Genomic DNA, 24386 nt, shown 5'->3' on the forward strand with positions numbered 1-24386 from the left:
ACGTATACATGCAGTGTGATAAACACTAAAACAATTGAAATTTATATTCAGTCAGTCTGATAGCTTGCCTTTTGACAAGTGGAAGAAATCACAGTCCTCTGGGCAAACGAACATATTCTGGTGAAATGTGAAACAGCCACACACATGGTACAAAGAGCAGAACCGAACCGAGAGCCATGCTGTATGTCATGCTGCTGTGCTGATCAAAATGTGCTTTCAGGTGTGAGCATGTGTTTAACATGAACTTTTAAACATAATGTTTAATCAAAGGTTGAATATTTGTTTGAAATAATAAAAAAACCTAAAGACTTGTCTCTGGAAGGCCATAGCACCAGATTTAAAAGCCCCTGCTCTGAACAAGGAGACTTGCAGACATTGTAATCAACAGTGCCCTCTTTTGAAACTGAGATAATATTACAAGATTTGGTGGGAAAACACATCCTGCAAAAATGAATTCTGGGACACAGCTGTTCTTTTCCAAAATCTATGTAATTTTACAACTTACTGAACATTTTTTTCTTCAACTATCAACTGATTTTCTTATTTATAAGGCAGGCATGAGGAGATGAGTTGCTGGATTTACATTGTTGTAAGGTTTAGCATTGTTTTAAAATGATAATAGTTATTGCTGAGGCATCACAGCACCAGAACCTGGGTTTAAAAAAACAAATCGCATTGTTACATTCTCCCCGTGTCCATGTTGGGTTTTCTCTGCATACTTTGATTTCCTCCCACATGCCAGGCTGACTGACAGCTGTTTTTAAACTGATCTTGGGTGTGTGAATTGCTGGTACCCAGTGTCCAATGCTGCTTAGATAGGCTCCAATTCATGACCCTGAACTGGTTTTGTAAAATGAATTCATCTTGCACAGTAATGCTTATCACAAGATGAATTAGGAGAATATACAATGCCCTCCATAATATTTGGGACAAGGGTACATTTTTTTCTTGCTTTACCCCTGTACTCCACAGTTTAAAATTACAAATTAAACAATTCAGACATGATAAAAGTGCAGACTTAGTGGGTATACATTTTGGTCACACCAGGTAGAAATACAATCACTTTTTCTACATGGTCCCCCCATTTCAGGGCACCATAATGTCTGTGCCATAGCAATGGCTGGCATATTAAAGCAGTCATATTTAATCCTTAGTTGTGTGTCCCTTGCATGTTAAGTCTATGAAGTCTGCAATTCAAAGACATCACTGGGTGCTGAGGATCTTCTCTGGTAATGCACTTTGCCAAGCCTCTAAATGGAGCTATCTTCAGCCCCTGCTTGTTTTGGGGGCTTGCCCCCTTACGATTTCTCTTCAGTATGCTCAATTGAATTTGAATCAGGTGACTATCTTGGCCATTCAAGAATTTTCCATTTTATAGTTTTGAAAAACTCCTGTGTTTCCTTACCAGTATGCTTGAGATCATTATCTTGTTGTAGGATGAAGAGCCGTCCAATGTGTTTGGAGGCATTAACTGGCGCTTGAGCAGATAAGATGTTTCTCTACACCTCAGAATTCATTGAACAACCATGCATGCCCAAGCCATAAGACCTGCACCACCATGTTTAACAAATGAGGTGATATGCTTTGTATCATGGACAGTTTCTTTTCGTCTTCACACTTTGCTCTTACCATCACTCATCTTTGTCCACAAGACATTTTTCCAGAATTCTGCAAGCTCTTTTAAGTAAATTTTTCACAAAATGTTTTTTCTGGTCATCCTGTTTTTGTGTCTAGCTAGTGTTCACATCTTGCGGTATGGCCTCTGTATTTCTGTTTAGGACATTTTCTGTGGATAGTCGTCTCTGACACATACACATCTGCCTCCTGAAGACTGATTCTGACTGGTTGGATGGGCCTTTGAGGCTTTTTCTTCACCATAGTGAGGATTCTTCTGTCATCAGCACTAGAGGTCTTCCTTTGCCTACCAGTCCTTTTGCAATTACTGAGCTCACCAGTCCATTCTTTCTTAATGATATTCCAATTGATTTTGGTAATTCTAAGGTTTTACCGATGTCTCTAATAGTTTTATTCTTGTTTTTCAGGCTTACTATGGCTTCATTGGCTTTCATTGGCACAGCTCTTGTACTCGTGTTGAACAATGGCAACTATAGACTCTAAAGGGTAGAAGAAAGCTCAGGTATCTACTGCCTGCATTAATGAAGCAATGAAACACACAAGAGTAAACACAGAAACATCTGTGATGCCAATTGTCCCAAACATTATAGTGCCCAATATTGACCAAAATGTATGCAAATACCCTTAAATGAAAGTCTGCAATGTGCACTTTCATCACATCTGAATTGTTTAATTTTATATTGTGGAGTACAGGGAGAAATCAAGGTAAAATGTGTCTTTATCCTAAACATTATGGAGGGCACTGTATAATAAAGACCAGTACAAGTCTGTTTTATCCAGACTACAACTGCCACCAAATAAAAACATACAAACCTTTAATGATGGAATGAAGAACCAACTCTAGGAAGCTAAAATTCATTGACAAAGATCTAGAATTGTTAAGAAACCTAAACTAAGTAAAAATCACTTTCTTGGAAACTGAATTTCTTGAAGGAAGTTCACAATATTATCAGCTCCATTCACTGTTTAAACCTTCTTATTGCAGGTCAGAGCCAATGATGCCTGAAACATTGACAGGCAGCAGTGGACTCAAGGCATCAGCCATTCCTGGATGGGACCACCAGTTTAGCGCAGGGTGTACTCATTTAGATGACATTGCTTATTCATACAAGTTTATTTTACAAGCACAAACAGTTTTTGGAGTGTGACAGAAAACTATAGTATCATGGGAAATCAGTACAAACAAGCGGAGAGATTAAGTTTACAAAAAACCAAGCCACTGGCCAATGGGTTATGAGGCAGTAGCAGCACCTTTAACCGCATTATATGTGTAAACCCCCTGTGATGGATGGCTGGCAGCTCAATCTGGCCGGGGTGCCCCAAGAATGAAAGGATTGGGGGAGGCAGCTACTTTTGGACACTGTCTCCCGCAAGAAACTAGATGGCACCTCCCCTGGAGTATGGCGGTGCCTCGGATTCTGACAGGGCATCCTGGGACATGAAGTTCGCTATCTCAGCCCTATTGGGTGCCGTGGGTGCCGCCTGGGGGTGCTACAGAAGGACCGGGGGAGTTGTGCTTCCCTTATAGCCTGGAAGTACTGTTGAGTCATGAGGACGGAAGCCCTAAAGTACTTCCGAGCTGAAGAAGAAACCTAAGTTTCCCATCTGACCTGGAAGTGCAGATGAGTCACGTGATCGGAAGGACAGAAGCACTTCCGGGTGAAGGACTATATAAAGGACTGTTAGGAACCCAGCACGCGAGGCAGAGTCGGGAGGAGGTGGACAACGCTTGCTGGGAGGTATAGAGGAGAGATTTGAGATTATTGTGATTAATATTTGTTTGTTTATTGGTGGCTGTGGTGCTTACAGGCACTATTCAAAGAAGAAGAAGCATTAAAATACTTCTGAGTGCCTTTAGCCTGTGTCCTGTTGGATTTAAAGGGGCAACAGCAACCTCTAGCGTTCACACTCCATACTTACTCAAATCATTTTAGTTCAGGGCGGTGGAGGAAATGTAAAACAGACTTACAATGCAATCAATGAATTAATACTATAGTAATATAAAGTAATATTATACATATCCTTCTAAACATTCATGTGTGAACCTAATTACATTTTTAGCGCAGTTATAAATATATTTTTAACAATATACAGTAAATTATAAATGTACCTTCGGACCCACTGCTCCATCTTCCCCAGGAATTCCATGAATTCCTGGGGACCCAGGTGGACCTTGATCACCCTGTGACCGGGAGAAAACAATAATCAATAACTATATAATGTAACATCACAAGTTATCAAGGAATTCTCACAGTGAAAAACATATACATAACACATTGTAAATCAGCAGTCTGCCTTAAGGGCCTGACCTGGATCTAATGTAGAAGTGGCACACTGTTCCAAGTACTTGGGGATCCACATCAGTGATAACTTGGACAGGTCTTATAATACAGAGGAACTACATAAGAAAGGGTACAGTTTTGTACCAAAGCTGGTCAATGCCCCAGGCCAATGCAGGTCCCACTCATTATAAATGCCTGGCAAATTTATTTTCAGCATTATATTAATGAATTTCAAAATACAGTGAAATGGTATATTTATATACGTCTCCACATCAATGACATAGCTGGATAATATGCTTACTTTAGGTCCTGGGTCGCCAATGCCTCTCTCACCAGTCACTCCTGTTTCCCCTGGAAAGCCCTGGTCTCCCTAAGGATGAAAATCAAACTCTTAATATAAAAATAATTAATAAAGGATTTTAACAGAGTAAGAAAAAAATGGAAGTTTGGCAAATCAGCATGCAAGAGGAAAATGGAGTCTGTGCTGGAAAAGCCAGGCAAATAGCGAAAGAGCATTCAGTTTTTATTAAAAATGTGCCTCGGCTGGTAATCAAACTCGGAGGCGGCCCACTAGACCAGTGCTGTCCTAGACATAGTCATAAGATCAGTATTGTATTATATAATATAAAATTAACTGTAAAGAGCATCACATTTACAGTAATATAATAAGATTCAAAATTTAAAATGTGTAATTATTACAATTTATTATATCATTATTGGCTGTTGAATGATTATATTGTTTAATGTGTACACTGCACTAAGGTTGTAATTGTAAAGAGCATCATCCATCCTTCCAACCTTTTTCTAAACCCATTTTATCCTGAGGAGGGTCATGGGGGAGTGAAGAGCATTATTAAAAAATGAATTGAGTTCAGGCTTTAAGGTGACCCCACTAACTACAGCATGGAAACACAAAGTATTAACAGTATTAAACAGCCCATAGCCATGTATAGTGTGGCTTGTATATTTATAGCCATGGCTTGTTATACTTTTACAGCAGGTTTAAAGAGAGTAGTATGTAGCCCACCCATTAATCTAGAGTGGTACAATTCACTTAAGGCAAAGTGCCCTGCATAGCCAGTCTCTGTACCCAGATGGGAGTTTGGTTTGTGTAAAAATAAGTTGGGAGGAAAGAGAAAATAAACAGCAGAGAAAGAGAAAAGAAAAGGAAGATGGACACGGGAAGTCAGTGGGGTCAGTGGGTTCGACTTCCAGGGCCACATCTCCTTATTATCAGCCACGTCATGCAGTGCAGAGACTGTGTCTAAATGCTGAACAAGCTTAAATGATGCACAACTGGTATCACATACGTTTTTACAATAGCTTAGTTTGAGAAATAAGCAATTTTTACTCATTTTCTGTAATACATGTAAGGGCTTTCCTCAACGTGTTTTCCACAAGACTTCAGTGACTGAGAAAATAACTGAACAAGTGGTATGGAAACAGGGAAAACGTGAGTGTAGACCGGGTATGCTGATTTGACTTTTATGTATACAATGAGGTTTGAATGCAGTCTTGTTTATCATGGCTATGTGTTGCATATTAGTCAGATATGTGAGTAAGAATTTCACTGCTCTCTTTGCATGTGACACTAGAACTACTACTATTACTACATTGCCATATAATAAAGCCCATAATAAAACAAGAGAAAAAAATAAACCTTTATTTGCATTTCTGTTTCTCCTGTACTTTGAAGAGCAGACTACAGATCTCAAAAAGGAAATTATCAAAGAATTCTCAAAGGCCCAAGCTAATTTTCTTAGATTAGGATTCAGATACAAATCTCCTGAATGTTGGAGGCAGCAGAACTAATCGCTCTGTGATTGTGCCACTTTGTGCTAATTGCTGCACTTCCCAACTAATTACAGTAAGTGGAAGTTTTAGGAGACGGTATTCATCAAGATTTATATCATCATTGTTCACTGAATTAATACATTTCCTTCAGGTTTTTGGGGCTTTTGTAAACTTTGTGCTAATTCTTCCTTTACTGATCAAGTGAAGTGGCAAGAGGCTTTATTGTCATACCATCCATAAGCAGTATTGTAGCATACAGTGGCATGAAATGGCATTCTGAAGAACTGCAGTGCAACATATACATTAGCAAGTGTAAGAAAGGTAAAGAACTATACTATACTATACTATACTATACTATACTACTGTATACTATACTAGATAAATAAATAAATAATAGGTAAGTGAAAAGACAGTAGTAATTTGAAGCAGATGGTAATAAATAATAACTAATAATCAATAACAATGGTGGTAACAAGTGTAACAAATGTACTGAGTATAAATAAGCTACTAGGAGCAGATCTGAGGGCAGGGGTGCAGCACTGAGTTTAATGTCCTGACAGCTATGGGGTAGAAGCTGGTTAAACTGGTCCAGATGTCACAGTACCTTCTACCAGATGCAAGTGGGACTAAGTGACAGCTGGAGCGGTGGGAGTGGTCCTTCACAATGCTATCAGCTTTGTGGATGCTACACTTTATAAAGATGTCTTTAATGGATGGTAGAGAGCTCCCAGCAATCTCTTCTGCTGTGTGCACTGTCCATTGTAGAACCATACTGTTAGAAACACTGATGCCTTTTAATTAATGAAGCAACATTATCCTTTAACACTTAAATTAATTTCTGTTTTTATTATTTTAGTTAACATTGTGTGTGTGTCACTTTCTAAATAACCAATAACATAAGACCTTTGACTCAGTACCTCTTTATTTGATATGATGACTCTTATACTGAATAGCTGTGTAAGCCCGTGCTGTAAAAAGCCCAGGGTCCTAGAAACTATTGAAATCGTCAGTAAAACGATTACCTGCAGAGATGTCAGAAAATTGAAAGGAACTACTCTGGGCATCTCTCTCCTATGAGGATTAGTTTTTCCGACATTCTCACATCGCTTGTGCATTAGCAGTGGAAGGAAAAGTAAAAGGGATACCGTTTTGCTGATGTTAGCAGGTAAGCGGCTTTGTCTTTCTTCTGAGGTTTCATTTTGCTGACATGCTGGCCTCGCTTGTGTTATTAGCGGCTAAGCGAGTTTTCTGTTTTCTCGGAGGAGGAGTCCTTACCCCGACTCCACTTCTCACTTCCGGACCAGACAGACACACACACTTCCACGCGTAGACGTTTATGTATAAGATGCTTTCCTAAGCAAAATACTGGTATCTGATATTAGAAAATATTTACAAAGAAATACAATAGAAAGCATGGGCACTAAAGTAGATAAGTACTCAGAGAATCCTTATTATTTAATTAAGCCCATACATACAGCATGACAAAGGAGCCCAGAAAAAATGTAAAGTTCAAAGTTATCAAAGCAATTATCTTCCATGCTGTAACTCTCAATTGCCAATACCTTTGGACCAGTTATGGAAATTCCCTGGATTCCTCTAGGTCCTGGTGGGCCTACTGGGCCTTGATCCCCCTGAAAAAAAAATGCAAAAAATACTTCTTACAATTTCAATACATTTAAATTGTGACCTGTAGGGGGGGCACCAGAACCCCAAACACCCAGTCACAGCCAAAAAACACAGTCATGTGTTCAAAGAAAAATACTTTTATTTCATAAAATACCTTTTACGGGATTTTATTACCTGGTAAATCTGTCGGAATTCCTTTACTTTCCTTTTTCACCTCCGCTCTCCTCCAAGCAAACCTTGTCCTGCTCTGCCCGACTCTGACCCTCTGATGAGGCAGAGTGGCTGCTTTTCAATCTGAACCCTGGAGTACTTCTGGTGCAACAGGATTGCTACCTAGAAGTACTTGCAGGTCCAGCTGAACCGCTGCATTACAAGGGAGGTTGCACCTAGAATCTCCGCTTAGCGGAGAGTGGTAACTGCGCTGCTGCAACAAAATTCGATGCGTCTGAGAAACTGGTGCGAGATTGGAGGAGGCAAGAAGAGTAAAAAAATTTAAAAAAAAAATAAGTGTTGCATTTTTAAACGGGTGTACAAGTCTGGGTCTGATTTTATAATCGATTTTTCGGGTTTCAAGACCCGATTTATACGTGAGTATATACAGTACTCATCTTCCATAGACAGTGTATCATCTGTTGTCCCTATTTGTGGACTGCTACTGTACTTTCATTAAAAGTTAATTTTGAGTCTATAATTGTCCCCAGATATTTAGAACTATCAACAATCTCAACTGTTTGGTGTGTGGGAGGATAATTTAGAGGCAACAGTAGTTAAATATTTTGGTTTGCAGTGCTCATTGAAATATATAAGCATTTGTTTGAAAATGTCATGAAGGAAGCTACTAAAATAGTTAAAAAAACTGTACTAGGAAGAATGTCGATGTTATACACAAAATGTACTAAAAAGTTGACTAATATATCAGTAGACGTCCTGCATACAACAAGACTGAACAGTTGTTACATACACAGAAGTCTCAAGGGTGGTGGCTCAACCCAAAGGGTATGCGAAGAACAAGAATATAATAAAATAGACTTTTAACTTTAATAAGTTATTTGAGTGTAGACCAACAAACCAACCAGAGTAAACGTATGCATTGAATGACACTGTTATGTAAATTCAGTTGCTTATAAAATGGTTCTGTACCCTTAATATTTTGATCATTCTGACCATGCTGTAACAGACTGCTGTGATGGATGCTCTCTTTTCAGCCTGGTGCTGCAAGGGTGGACAAGCTTTCTCCTGCCTGATTACTGACTCAAAAAAGGTTTTATTAAACTTGTCCCAGTAAAGGAGACATTTCTTTCTTTAATTAAGATGTTAATTTCTACCCCACTGGTCTTTGATGATTGTTTCTTGTGGGCAAACTGTTTCTTCTAAAATTGATTATTAGTTCCTTTGTATTTGCAATGTTTAGTTGTAGAAAGCACTCATCAACTCTCTTAAGTGAAGCAATTTTTAAAAATTAAAAAAAAAAAACCATTATACCTGTTCTTGTTCTTATTCAAATGAGGTGTATGAGGCATCAGTGCAAAAAAATGCTTTAAAGCTTATCAAATATATCCATTTTCAAGCCAAGTAATTGCTACAGCATTGATCACGTTTTGAGATTACATGCATATTATAAAATGACGTATCCATGTCAATCACATAACTTTCATTTATGTGAGATTGTGTTGTGCTCTTCATCTTCACTTTGGAACAGAATTTCCTGTGGCAAATTGATATATACTGTGATTCAGAAAAATAACTTCAACTTGAAAAATACCAAATTCATCATTTAATATGTTGGGGAAAATATATTGGAAGTAAAACAACAGCAAGTTAAAAGGAGGCTGAATGGAAATTGGAAAATACAGCGTATTGTTATTGTTTATCTTGTGGAATGAATGCTTATAATATCATCCACAAAAATTAGATTTGAAATACCCAGGAGTAACAGAGAGGCAAACGCCTTAAGGTTAAGCCAAAGAATGTTCTCAGGATGTTAAAGGCTGCAAAATGAGACTTGTTGGTGGTCATACTACAGTGCAGAAAACTTCCTGGCTACTTGGGGACCTCTCATGATCCATAGCTGGAGAAGCGAACGCCAAATTTCCCATTTAAGTGTAAGGCCAAGCAGAATTTGCAGTCTTCTTCTGCCCAGTCAATAGGTGGTCTTTGACTGTTTGGCAAGCATGGAGTCTACCTGGCCTTTTCTGAGGAAGGCAGAAGAGAGAGACAGAGGGCTCTAGTCTGGTTTCCCAGCGACTAAAACAGGGTGCCCGTGACCTCAGAAATGATTCCACAGAACGGCCCACTAACTGTGCTAGAAGTGAGTTTAAAAGACTCCTCTTACTGTGGTCTGGATAATTAATACAGTAGGATATTTGTTGAGTCTGATTATTCATATATTAGATATGGTACAATAAGCAACACTCTTCTCTAAGCTTCAACTAAAAAAAAATCAGACTTCAGCGTTTCTAATGGTTAAATAAAGGTAGGAAATCCAAATTATGGTTTTGTGAAGTGTCCCGTTATATTCATTTAAAGCAGAATGAATAAAAATATTAAATTTAATTGAAGACCTTATCTCCCTGAATTCCTGCTCCTGGAGGGCCAATTGGTCCGATAATCCCTGGTGGTCCCATGCTGCCCTGCACAAATTTAGGAAACAATTCAATTACCATTTACTTTAATGTATAAGTCTTCATATTAATGAGAGAACATTAAATAACTTACCTTTTCCCCTTTAGCTCCAATTCCAGGTAAACCACGAGCACCTCGTGGTCCTTCATAGCCTCTGTCACCCTTAAAAGAGAAAGAACTTTTAAAACATCTAAAGAAACATACATGGCAATGTTCTGTATTTCTGTAAGCCTTTGTATTTCTATAACTCAGAGAAGTGAAATGATTGATAATAACACGATGGATGTTTGATTCTTTGAAAATCCAACCAGTCAACAAAGTTAGAAAATATCTGACAGCCAAAAAAGAAAATGCAAGGGTTTTCAAATTTAATAGGTTAATTAATATAAAGGGACGAGCTTAAATTGCATATACCATAGCTCTAAAAGCTTTAACGAAAAGATTGACTGCCAAAAGAAAATAAAAAATCATAAGAAAATAAAAATATTAAGGGAGCAAACAGACACCCTGTTCATGCATGGTATGGGACTCATAATAAACAAACAGGTAACCAAATAGTCCAATGTGACTTGTCAACTGTTACAATTTAGAAAAGCAATACCAATTTTTTTCAGTCAGTTTATTTAGAAATACAATGTATGGTACATATCTTAGCCAGTCTGTGTTTCTTTGCAAATGGCAATCAAGATGCATACTGATGAAGAAAGCAAAAGACAGATCCAGAGGTGAATCCAGTGGTGTACATACAAGAAGAAGCATTATGGTATGTGAAACTGTAAGGCAGCGCTGAACTCATTAGAGCTTGGTGTCATTCACTAATGAGCACAAAAATCTACTTTTTACAAACATTCCACAAATGACTAACATTTCTGAAAGGTGAAAATTAAGAGAACATAAGCAGATAGTTGTCATTTTTTTCTAATGTCATCAATTATAAGAGTTCAACGTATATGAAATTCCTTAGTGGGGTTTACAGAAATCAATGCCAGCTTACTCATTTTTAAATAATATTGAAATACTGTATTTATGTTATATTTATCTAGAGTATTCAGAACTTGGAATTTTATTGTAGAAAGTTATGTGAAATCTTCCATATGTATCTATAAAAATCTATAAATAGTAATGTAAAGTATTTCTGTATATCCATAATTCATAATTGTATTACTCAGTATAAATATTCAGAAGGAAATTCATTCTGCCTGCAGCAGATATGTCTAAAGGAAATGGGCTCCATGAATATATTAGAAGCAATAGGCTGTATGCTAATAAATGAAGATATTGTCCTGATATGTTTGAAATAATTTGGTAAATATAAAATAGCAATTGTTGGGATCACCAACTTCATCTAATAAAACACTTCCTCTATTAAAAATGTAGTATTTTTGCAAATACTGTACAATAATTCTTTAATAATAATTCTTTGCATTTATATGGTGCTTTTCTCACTACTCAAAGCGGTCAGTAATTGCAGGTTAAGGGCTTTGCTCAAGGGCCCAACAGAGCAGAGTCCCTTTTTGGTATTTACAGGATTCGAACTGTCAACCTTCCGATTGCCAGTGCAGATCTCTAGCCTCAGAGCCACCCTTCCATACTTATATACAATATCTCAGGATCACATGCAGCAAATTTATATCTTCGAAAGCATCTCCTTTTGGAGGCTTCAATTTTGTGTATGCAGATATACAAAACGTTATAAAGTCTGAGCTCCTATGTATATGCCTCGCAAAATGAACTAATTGTTTGTCTTTAAATAGCTCATATATCATTATATCTAAATCTATGTTATGTTTTGTTTATCTGTATATACACATCTAGATACAGTATATATAGAATATACAGAATATATATTTTTTAATATTTCAAACACTGTATATACATACATATGCAGAATATAATGTGTGTATATATAGAATGAAATTGCTGCAGTGGTAAAAGTCTCCAGAACTTCACTAAATCTAAATATATATTATAAATTGTTTATCTATACATATATATGCACATATATGCCATATGCCGTCCTGAGTATGACGTTAATCTGCATCCGTCCCTGCATGTAGGCCCTCCAACCTGCAGGGAAAAACTTGGGGGTAGGTGGCAGAATTGGCACTCCAGCCACCATAAAAAAACCTCACACTGATCCACTCCTCTGAACTAGTGTGGTGCTGAGGTATCACCCGTTGCATGGCTGCACACAGGTCCTAATCTGGATCCTGATTTGGTTTGTCGTGTGGTGGGTGCGGCAATGCACTGTATCAGTGCCTGCTCCAAACCTCTATGCCATATATGTATAATATATAATGTCACACATGTGCACTTAGGAGGCAGCTAAAAGGACCAAATGAAGGTAATTCCACGCCAGGCCAGGGGGTGGCAGGGTGCACTAATCCTTTCTTGGTTATCCCTGCAAATCAAATTCTGCCTGATTCCAAAGGACGCCACTTCCATTTTTGGCCATGAAGACATCACTTCCGGTTCTGACCAAGAAGATAAAGATACAGATCCGAGCATTGTTTTAACCTCGTTGTATTTAATGAAGACTTTTTTCTATTGGATTTTAACCTCCACTTCACTTCTGTTTATATATAAAACTTAAATAAATATATTTACAAATATATATTTTACACAAACTGCATATACATACATAAACAGTACATAATGTTTATTTATGTATAACATGAAGTTGCTGTAGTGGTAGGAAGTTTCCAGAACAGAGACTCAAAAGAAGTTAGGTACAATAAGTCCTGTATCCGGCTTGTATTGTAACAGAGGAAGTTGCACCAATAACTGAAGGGTAATTGGAGAAACCCTTCAAGAGCTGTTGACGTAGGTAGCTTTCAGGGAGTGGTGTATCCTACAGCCTTAAAGATTATCCCAGAAGCAGTTACTCCATAGGTTCTGATTGAAGAGAGTGGCTATGGAGGACAGGCAAGAGGCTAGGAGAATTCAGGCATATTTTGACTCCAAGCATAAAAAGTCAGCAGATGGTGTCCATGTAGAATAGGTGGTGCCCTGCTGTATACTGCAATGTGGATGATTTCACCCACTTGGGTATCTCCAAAAGGGGTTCTAAGGATTACCTTGAAAGTAAACCCAAGATAAGATTTGAAGGCTTTGCCCCTGTCAGTAGCCCATAATTACTCTTTGTTACATTTTTCTAAGTTCTCTCACATTAGTGCAAATATTAATCTAATCTGCCTACTGTATATCTGTTAGGTGACAGATACTGATTAATGAATTAATGTTAACAGCAGCACTGTTTTGGATTTAAATTATTTTCTGAGCAGTCTCCATAAATGAATGTGAGAAAATATTAAATTAGTTATACTAAAAGCAAAACTGTATGGAGAATTAACATTTTTTATGAACTGGGATTTTACCTTCTAGAGCAGTGGTACTCAATGTGTTTTGAACTGGGGATCACTTTTCTAAACTCAAATCTAACAGCTGACCATTTTGGTCCATGTGGTGCCCAGAGCTTTGGGCATCACCTATACCCAGGATATCAATAGTCAAGAACTGATAATGAACTAGTATAATGAGGATGCATAAACAAGTAAGGCTGGTGCAAAAGTGTTCAGTGCACTTTATTTACAAAGAATAATAAGAAACATCCACAATCAAAAATGTAGTGCCATCAATAAAAATATTCTTTAAATAAATAATACATAAATAATCTAATGAAAACAAATGCCCATTGTGGCAGTTAAAAATAATCAATAAATAAAGTTCAAGAAGGGTTAAAGTCAAGTCTTAAACCAAAGAGCTAAAATTGAGGGCCTTCTCTGTTCCCTGAGCCTCAGTGCTTTCTATGCCCTACTCACCCCCATCACCCATTGGGCTCCTCAGAAGGGGACAAGACGCCATTAAAATGGCTATCATCTTACACCATTTCTCTGGTATCTGTAGGATAATCTCTTGAAGCAAATTGGCTGTTCCTGCTCCTGTTCTACCCTACTTAGACTTTTTTTTTATCCTCAGTGAATTTATGTGTACCAAGCAAGCTGAGAAGCTCCAGTGAGGAACAGCTGCACTAACTACCTGCATGCATCTTAATTCAATTAGTAAATTTCCTCATCAAGACCGCAGTGATCGCAAAGCTTTGCAGCGGCACACACCCACATTCACCAAGCTTGAGGTACACAGTTTTTATTTAAAATCCCAGCCAGCATCGCCACAGACCTCTATTGTGCTCCAGCACAGTCTGACAGTCAACTGTTAGCAGAATTCCGTGCTTCTTTATTTTATGAAAGGCATTCATGTAAGAAATACTAAGATAAAAATTAAAAGTTGCTGGATTTGTACTACAAAATCTCTGATTTCAGTTAGTGATTCATAATAACTCCTTAGCCATGAAGATCAATTAAAAAGTGGGCAGCCTGTCAGCCCTGATGCATGTGTCACAGGCAGCATCCAGTTAAAGAACTGTCTTGACCAGATCTGGGCTCCTCAGGCTGACATCTACTTGAGTTTAGAAAACAGACATGTGCAGTGGCCAAGACTGAAGAGAGTCTGAGGATGAAGAAGTGCTATTTATAAAAGAAAGGGAGGGTTGACAGGAGATGCAATGCAAAGAGCAAGGTGAGGAACTAAAGAAAAAGTTGTTCTCTTTTGCTGGAAATTATAAAGTGTATTATACTGACTTGCAAGAGACACTAAGAAGGCAATGTAAATGATCGGGAGAATTGTGAGTCAAAGAATGGACTAAAAATCAAAATTGACAGTCAGGGTGATCTTTTGTCAAAGTAAAAACAGGATCGACAATTCAAAGTGAAGATTTGAAACACCACAAGGACTCGATAATGATCTACTAATGCAGCAAAACAAGGTTTATATATCAATCTTGGATACCCTAGAAACACCTGAGGTGACTTTTGTATTGTTGAAGATTGATATCACAAACGAGCATACTCCAAAGAATTCTGGGCAAAATCACCATGGAGATGGCAGAAATATAAAATATAAACATTAACATAAATGAGAAACAAAGTAGGTATTGAAACAAAATGGAATTATATAATGAACTTTCTCAAAACAGTTTCTAGGTTAAATCAAATTTGAATTTGAATTCCTTGGGTCTTCAAACCATATAACCTCTATACACTATTGATAAGAACTGTGCAGGAATTTACACAAAAAAACTGTAAATCTTGGATATCATAATAGTGCATCACAGTGGAAGTCTTAGACTCATTTCTCATGTAACTAAGTATATTAATTTAGTAGCACAGATGTTGTGATTATTATAAATAAATGGTTAAGTAAGCACACTAATGAACTAATGTATCTGAGCAATAGTCACTTTGTCCTGTTTGCTGACCACATGACTGGTTGTCTGTGAAGCACACTTGGGAGTTCATTTTAATGCTGATTTAATTTATTTTTGATACTTATTTTTATTATAATATCTACTCCATTTTGTACAGTTTTTTTCTCATTTTCAATGCTGCCATTTTATACTGGCTTTTCACAACTGTTCGTGCCAATGATAGTTGTTGACGGCCATGTGACTGATGGTGCCACAGTATGCATTAATTATAGCAGATGGTGGTGGAGTAATATGGCATGACAAGTTTTAGATTCAGAACAATCTGTAAGTGATATGAAGGCCAAAAATGTGAGTGTTTGATGGGATCTTGTTCATTTTGAATTTTTTGACTACAACTTTTTTGTTTAGTGTTTCTGATTTGTGGCAGTGGAATTCTGACCTGACACTAATTTGCTCTTTTCAAAATTCTTCATTTCCTTGTCCGTATTTCAAACGTTTACCACACATACAGTATGTCTCATATAACTCATATTCAAATACAGGGAAACATATTCTCTGTAACATTTATCAAATAACTATGAGCAAAACTTTAAATGTTTGCTTACCTTGGGACCAGTAACCCCTTCACCTGGTGGTCCTGAATTCCCAGGAAAACCAATAGGACCTGGAGGACCCTGGGAAATATTAAACCTAATTATTTCATTTAAGGCATTAAAAATAATATTGACAAAATAAATATATTAGTGTTTTATACATCTCAGGTTTAAAAGTAAAAATAAATGTCTTACAGGTACACCTGGCTCTCCACTGCCAGTGGGCCCCACTGGGCCTGGTCTTCCTTGTATGCCTTTATCTCCCTGTAGAATAAACAGTCCACCAGTGAGAAAAAAATATCATCACCTACAAATGATTTTAGTTCACCTAGTAGAGAAAATCTAAAGTGAAATGTTCAATTGCAAAACAATTTTTCAGGGAATAGTAGTATAGTCATTAATAGGATTTTAGACTTATAAATAACTCTTACAAGTAGGGATATGGAAACTCTGCTTGAGCTATTAATGATTCTAATTCCTTGAATAATCTAGAAAAGCTCATTTCAATTATGCTTTAATCTTCCACAAAGGTAACTCAAGGAATTACCTTATTAGTAGTGATAGAGAGACTCAAAAATATTAGAAGTAATTCCAAAATGAGCAGGGAACTGTCAGAAACCTATTCTGCATAAAACCTTATATTAAAGACTTATTTATCATGAAAAAGTAAAAAAACAGAAAAACAAAATTCAAAACACTAAATATTAAATACAAAAATCAAAAATAAAAAATAACTAACCATAATAAAAAACAGAAAACAGCACATTGTGCCAAACCCCCATAAAGGCTCTACCTTGATCATATGGACAAGACTGAGAGGACTTGTTTAACTCAGAGACATCTATGGAAGTAGATGTGAGTGTCTATAGAACTTACTTCATTTGTCCCAAAGTGACATTTAGCTTTTTACAAAAGCTCAAGAAATGTTATGAAAAAACTAATTTAACCCCTCCTCAAACACACACAAAAATAAAGAAAAAAAATATCACTTTACAGGGATTTTTCATTAGTATGAAGGAGCCCCAGTAGCATTCCTTCATCAACTCCTGCTGAATAAATTGTTGGCTAAAATAACTCAATAGTGTGTCAGAGACACTAAACAGTGTGTTCATAATGGCACTCAGCTTTTTCTTCATTCTCTTCTCAACTAATACTTCCAACAGGTTAACAGTATGTTCCATTTCTGAGCCTGCCTTTTAATTAGCTTGTTGATTTGGTGGGCCTCACACAAGTTGATGTTACTGGCCCAGAAAATCACAAAGGCTATCACAGAGTTGTAGAAGATGTGAAGGATGTCACTACAGGAACACAGTCTCCTAAGCATGTTCTGCCCGTCTTATATACTGTAGATCCTCTGTGTGTTTAGATCAGGCCAACCTGTCATTGATGTGCACCCAAAAATACCTGTAGGAGTGTACAACCTCTATATCCACTTCCTAAATAGTGACCAGACATAGAGACAGCTTGGTTTAGTGAAAGTCATTAACCACTTTCTTGGTTTTGCTAATGCTATGCTGAATACAATTGTTTCTACATCAGGGAGCAAAGATCTCCACCTGGCTCCTCTACTTTATCTCATCCCCCTTATCAATACGCACTATAAGTGCAGAATCATCATGTCATGACCTGGTGGAGGGTGAGTCAAAATTATGTTAACACTAATGGATTATTTTTCTCTTGACCATACCTTTCCAGGTCAATGGATAGGTCGTGGTGGACAATTGCCATGGCCTCCACACTCTGTGATTTCTTGTTATGGTGAAGGAGTGCATGTATAGGAGGAATGAATGTTCATGATATAAATGACTATTCACCACGAAATGTCCGGGTTTTAAATGGTACTGTTGCTCGTTGGTTTTTGTGTGTTGAACATGATGGCAAACAGGTTGAAACATTGCTGTAAATCATCTTGCACACATGAAGTATATTTTGTGAATAAATTGTTTCCACCATTCAAATGTTAACATAATTTTGACTCACCCTGTATTTATAATCTGAGGTATATTGGATTTTGTATTTCTATGTCTTGGTATTTTGTAAGTACATTTTTGTTAATTTATGGCTGCACTTGGGTCCTAATCTGGGATCCTGAGTTGGTTTGTCGTGTGGTGGGTGCGGCAATGCGCTGTTATCAGTGCCAGTTCCTAACCTACCTACCTACATTGTGGTTTGTGGACATTTTATTTTTTATTCAGTTCCCCTCTACCTTCTTGTATTAATAGGCTTGACCATGTTTTTGTGCATGTAAGCCACAAGCCTGCTTCCTGTGTTTCAGGGCCAGACCTACTTTATATTAAGAGGTCTTCACAGAGTTTTGAGGTCTAATTTTCTACTAAAGCCTTTCTTCACTTTTTTGGAGGCTGCACCGCCTCTATATTTATGTGAAAATGCTCATTTAATGCTAATATGGATAGGAATGTGAACTGTAATGTTGTTATTCATTGTTTGCATCCTTGAACTATGCAAGAAACATATTCATTTACACTGGCCCAAAAAGGAGGACTGAGTACATTATGAAATTGCAGCTCTATAATATTGCTTCTTATATGTAGGGCCAAAAGCTTTATAAAGTGCATTTAACACACTTAAGCTCACCTTAGGTCCTGGAAATCCAATGCCACTCTCACCTTGAGGTCCTGGCAGTCCATCTGGGCCACGATCACCCTAGCAGAATAAAAAAAAGCAAATGCACCTTTAATCAAGATTCATTAAATATTTAACTGTTATGACAGATGACAGAAAAGAAGGTTTGTTTCCTTATTGTCCATGCACATAATTTTATTTGTACAATGAAGTATAATAAGACATTGGGCCCACTACTGTGGCAAAGATAAAAACCTACAGGATGCAACATCACCTTCACATCAGACAGTGAAGACAAACAGAAGGAAGCAAGACCAGCACAGTTACCAAAAATTCCCAAACTACTTGAATCTTGATCTTGGTCCAGAGCATATGAAGTGAAACGCATAACACAACCAACTTAGATGATTTACTACTGTATAAATATGAACAAATGACAGGTGTTTTGCAGAGTCCACTGCAGGCAATAAGGCCCGAATCAGATTCTTTCAGAATCCTTTTTCTTTTCAGAATGGATAAGACAGAGAAGAGTAATAACCAACAATGTCATTTCCGTCCGCCTGCCAGGCAAGCCACTTCTGGTCTGCCAGGACAAAACAATGACACCGACCAGAACTGGGTTATCATATGCTCAGTCATCTTCCTAGTGGACTCCTCGTATCTGAGGAGAAATACAGCATACCAAGTGCTGTTTTACTAACTTGCTATTTAAAACCCTTTCCAGGTAAATTCTCTGGGTGAAGCCCTAAAACGTTGCCTTGTTGCTTCTCATTTGTTTTACAATGTTTTAGAAAACAAGCAAACATTTCAAACAAGCTAAAGGTCATTAAGCAGTGTCACACAAGTGTGAATAGGAGACAGCTAAAGGGCTTGAGTAGTGATAATACCATATCAGACCAGGGGGTGGCAGGGTGTGCTGACTGTCTTTCTCAGTTCCTTTCAGACCATTCCCAGGAAATCCCTCCAGGTTCTGGCGCCATGGATGATGTCACGTCTGGTTCTGATGCTTTGGATGATGTCACTTCCGGTTCCGGCCATGATGACGTCACTTCCTCTCCGGTCCTTTAAAACCGCCATCTTACCTCCAGTCTGGGAGTTCTGTTTTGGACTCTTTTGGTCTTGTGAACATCTCTATTCAATTCTTTTCAAACTTTTGCAGCCAGGATATAATATTTGGGTGGCTGCCCCATACCTTTATAATGTCTGGAGAGTATTTCTTGTTACAGCAGATATGAACCTAGGGATATTCTGCAGAAAAAACTCTAAAAAAGGTATTTGTCTAAAGAAATGTTGTGCATACATATCTGATTTTGAAGCAAAGGAGAATGATTTTAAGGAAAACATGTCCAGTAACTGAACAAAAGGCAGATCTTTGTTGGTTTCTAAAATGTCAATTACTTTAGGTAGAATTAAAGGAAAAATTATGAATTTAGTGGCCCCGGACTAGAAATATTAAGCTTTATGTGTAAAGCATAGCCATTTAAACCACATCCAATGGACTTGCCTTTATTTGTTCATTCCAAGACAATATCTAATGGAATCCAATTTATTTGTTTAAATTCAAAATTGTTAAATTAGACCAATTTGTTTCCTTCATCCTTCAGAGAATTACATAAATGACAAGGTGCGCTAGAAGCATTGAAAATGAAGGAGCACCACAAGTCAGGCTTTCTTGTGACAAAAAGAAATGCCTTTGAGATTAGTCATTAGAATTATGTCAACATTTCTGTGTGGGTCCATGAGATTCCATTGTATATTAGGAAGAACTAATACAGGTTCCTTTTTAGCTAGTACCTACCTTCACTGTATGGGATCTAGTAATATACACAAGTGGAGAGAGAATTCGATCAGAGTACCAGACTGCCAATCGTCCACTGATTGTGTCTGAATAAAAAGTCAAAGCTAAATTAGGTTAATTGAAGTGACTTTACATAATATTAACCTCTCTGAAATCAGAATATAATATACCGTAAAGGTACATGATTTACCTATGACCAACTTCTCATATAAGAAGTATACAGTAACATATATTGTGAATTACAGATAACAGCTTGTGTTAAAACATTACAGTCAAAGAATGTAAGTTGGTACTTTTCCTTTTCTCTTACTTAAGACACACATTTTGAAGAAAGGGCTTTTTTACTATGAGATGTATGCACATTATTGTTACTTCAGCTGTTGCCTTAGCGACAGTCTAGCTCCATAGAATCATGCTAATGGAAAACTTTTTAGCAACAAGTTTCCTATTCTGCCATTTTCTGGGGCAGCGATACAGCAATGACACAAAAGATATTTCTCTGTTATAGAATACAATCTACAAGCAAATGCTGACTAAAATATTTTTAGAAAGGAACTGTTACAGATTTACAGTAGTACAGTATGGTGGGATTCTTATATGGCTGCTTATTAGGTGTTGTAGTTTGAATATAAAGTACATTATTATGTACTGACCAGCATGACAGAGGAATTTTAAGGTATTATGATAGCTGTGTAAGCCCGTGATGTAAAAAGCCCAGGGTCCTAGAAACTATTGAAATCAACAGGAAAAAAAAATTGAAATGTAGAGATAGCAGGTAATTGAAAGGAACTACTCTGGGCATCACTCTCTCTCCTAAGAGGATTCGGTTTGCAGATGTGCTCGCATCGCTTATGTATTAGCATTGGAAGGAAAAGTAAAAGGGATACCGTTTTGCAGATGATGTTAGTGGCTAAGCAACTTTGCCCTTCTTTGGAGGTTTTGTTTTGCTGATGTGCTGACCTTGCTTGTGTTATTAGTGGCTAAGCAAGTTTTCTGTTTCCTTGGTGGTGGCGCCCTTACCCTGACTCCACCTCTCACTTCCGGACTGGACAGAAACATACACTTCCATGCGTAGACGTTTATATCTTCTACACTAATAAAAGGCAAAGCCCTCACTCACTCACTCACTCACTCACTCATCACTAGTTCTCCAACTTCCTGTGTAGGTGGAAGGCTGAAATTTGTCAGGCTCATTCCTTACAGCTTACTTACAAAAGTTAGTCAGGTTTCATTTCAAAATTCTATGCGTAATGGTCATAACTGGAACCTACTTACGTCCATATATACGGCCATAGCCTGCAGCTCGGTCGCCGTGTGAGGCGGAGTTGCGTCCCGCATCATCACGCCTCCCACGTAATTGTTTGCCTGCCCATATAAGGTAAATATTCACGGGTGAAGGACTGTGCTTATGCAAACGAAGATGAGATGGTCAGGGAGACACGCTGCCGCTAAATATTCGGGTGAAGGACTGTTCATATTATGAATTCACTGCGTATTCATAAGTGCAGCTACTGCGGAAACCCTCTGACGCTGAACAAGCCTTTGTATACATATCAATAAGAAAGCAAGGTGTAAAGCTTAAGTTTAAATTACGTTCATAGACACGCTGCCATTAAATATTCGCAGGCAAATCCACAACTTAATACTGGGAATGCCTGTTAAACATCTTAGATTAACGAGTACCAATTTGGGTAGTGATCACTTCGATGAATGAAACCTGTTCAAAAGCTTATGCAAACAAAGATGAGATGGTCAGGGAGACACACTGCCGCCGCTAAATATTCGCGGGTGAAGGACTGTGCTTAGCATATTCATAAGTGCAGCTACTGCGGAAACCCTCTGACGCTGAACAAGCCTTTGTACACATATCAATAGGAAAGCAAGGTGTAAAGCTTAAGTTTAAATTACGTTTATAGACACGCATATTCACAGGAAAATCCACAACTTAATACCGGGAATGTCTGTTAAACAGCTTAGATTCATGAGTACTGATTTGGGTAGTGATCACATTCGATGAATGAAACCTGTTCAAAAAACGCATTACACAATTGAGAAGGCAGCAAAAGAATATGAAGTGAGTGACGCATACAAGCATATTCATAAGTGCAGCTACTGCGGGAACAAAGCACGGTGTAAACCTAAAGTTTAAATTAAGTTCATAGACAGGCTGCCGCTGGGGTTTTTCATGCCTACGACGAATATGATATTCGCGAGATACAAGTTTAATGAGAAGACGCAGGGTATAAATGAGACTTTTGATCACTTTTTAACAGAGTTAAAATTGCTGTAACGGAGTTAAAATTGCTGGTGAAGGACTGTGCTTATGCAAACGAAGATGAGATGGTCAGGGATAGAATAGTGTTTGGCACAAACTCAGCAAAAGTGTGACAGAAACTTTTAAGTGCCAGGTCTGAGCTAACATTAAATAAAGCCGTGGACATCGCAAGATCGCACGAGATAGCACAAGCACAGCTGAGAAGCTTCGATGCATGTACTCTGAGCGGCTCACATGAACTGACTTTGCAGGACTGGGAAAGTTATCTTTACAACGGTTGACAAACATGCAATATAATTTGAACACAACACATCCTCCAAATACAAACCTGATTGAAAGAAATAATGATAATCAAATCCTTGATGACAGCAACACTCATAACAGTGACAAAACAATTACATTGACAATCATGTTACGTTATTTTTAAAATGTTTTCAAAACTTCTTTAGCACACTACTTCTCCACTGCGAAGCCTGCAAGGCCTTCTCCGCTGGCCTAAAAAAATATCTGAATCACAAACTGATGTTAATTATATTTTGTCCATGAATACTTATTAAATAATTCCAAATAGTCTGTTCGCTTCCTTTCATAGCTTTTCCGAAGGTTGTGCTGCTTCCAGACATGTATTTTCGTATTAAAGGATTTAACCAATCACATTTCAGCCATCATTTGTTGCCAGGCAGGGTCAAAGTCAAAGAAGTCTGCCCGGAGGCCTTCACAATCCGTTCTGCATGCCCTCTAACATAAAATAAATGATGATTAATCTGTTGCTTCAACCAATCAGATTTTGAGTTGGTGTCACTAGCGCCCTCTAGCAGGCGTACAACAACGTCACCGTATTCAGACCCATTGATTGGATAGGATGGTGTAATAGCTATTTTCAAAACGCACCGCAGGCACTCTGAGCGCACTTAGAGGTCAAGCGTAAGATCCTCGCGCGCACTACCGCCAACTCCATGGCAGGATTGTGGACAATATTATTGGCCAGACACAGACCAGATTTCAAGACCACGAAAAACTGATGTTTGTCACGCTCCTCGACCCCCAGAAGTTTTGGGAATGCAAGAAAAATTTCCCGCATGCAGCCTTCTCCAGTTTAACACAGAGCCACGGAGCACTTTTTGATTTGTCTCGGCTAAAAACAGAACTGACTGTAATGTATGCTATGGATGATTTTGCAGGAAAATCTCCCACTGATCTCCTTGACTTCCTTCATCACAAAAATCTGAATGAGAGCATGGGGCAGCTGTACACATTGGTATGTTTGGCGGTGACCATTCCCGTGTCCACTGCTTCTGTCGAGCGGACATTTTCAGCCCTAAAGCGAATTAAAACGTATGCCAGAAATACGACAGGGCAGGTTCGACTTTCAGCATTAGCTTCGATGGCGAAAGAAAGGGACTTCGTGATGGAACTGAAGCACACAGATAATCTGTACGACAGAGTAATTGAACTGTTTTTGAGGAAAGAGAGGAGGATGGATTTTGTTTACAAATAATCCAAATTCTTGGTGAGTAAAATGTTGCGATTTTCCTAAATAATATTGCAAGTTTATGAGTTATTATTGATGTTTTAATGTGTGTCGCGGCTGTAGCTGCAGTAGAAAGCAACTTGTTCACCCCTGGTTTGTCTATTCAATAAAGGCATTTATTGTGGCTACAGGAGTTATCTATCTGCGATGCAACGGATCTTTATACTGTGTTTCTGCAAATTAAGATGGTTTTTATAACCATAAATTAGTTTTTGAGGGGCGGGTTGATTCAGATGGAGCACTACTAAAGGCCTAGGTGTGAAATGCAGGGTTCACCACTGATGTTTACTGGTATTATGCCTGAGCTATAAACAGCAAATCAAAAATAACATGTAAGAATTTTAATTAAGATAAAGATCAGGAAATGCTGGGCTTTCTATT

At 37.9% G+C, this 24386-nt stretch overlaps 1 protein-coding gene across 1 annotated transcript in view; it reads right to left on the reverse strand.

Annotated features, from left to right (window-relative positions):
• LOC120515662 (collagen alpha-1(XXVIII) chain-like) overlaps positions 1–24386 on the reverse strand; it is a 179248-nt gene that overhangs the window by 57463 nt on the left and 97399 nt on the right. The window contains exons 12-19 of the mRNA XM_039736875.1: positions 18414–18482; positions 16014–16082; positions 15831–15899; positions 10053–10121; positions 9899–9967; positions 7274–7342; positions 4219–4287; positions 3746–3817 (exon numbers count right to left, since the gene is read on the reverse strand). Of these exons, the coding sequence (XP_039592809.1) occupies positions 3746–3817; positions 4219–4287; positions 7274–7342; positions 9899–9967; positions 10053–10121; positions 15831–15899; positions 16014–16082; positions 18414–18482 (555 nt within the window). The remainder of the gene's footprint in view (positions 1–3745; positions 3818–4218; positions 4288–7273; positions 7343–9898; positions 9968–10052; positions 10122–15830; positions 15900–16013; positions 16083–18413; positions 18483–24386) is intronic.

The sequence above is a fragment of the Polypterus senegalus genome, chromosome 15 (assembly GCF_016835505.1).
Source record: "Polypterus senegalus isolate Bchr_013 chromosome 15, ASM1683550v1, whole genome shotgun sequence".
NCBI lineage: Eukaryota > Metazoa > Chordata > Cladistia > Polypteriformes > Polypteridae > Polypterus > Polypterus senegalus.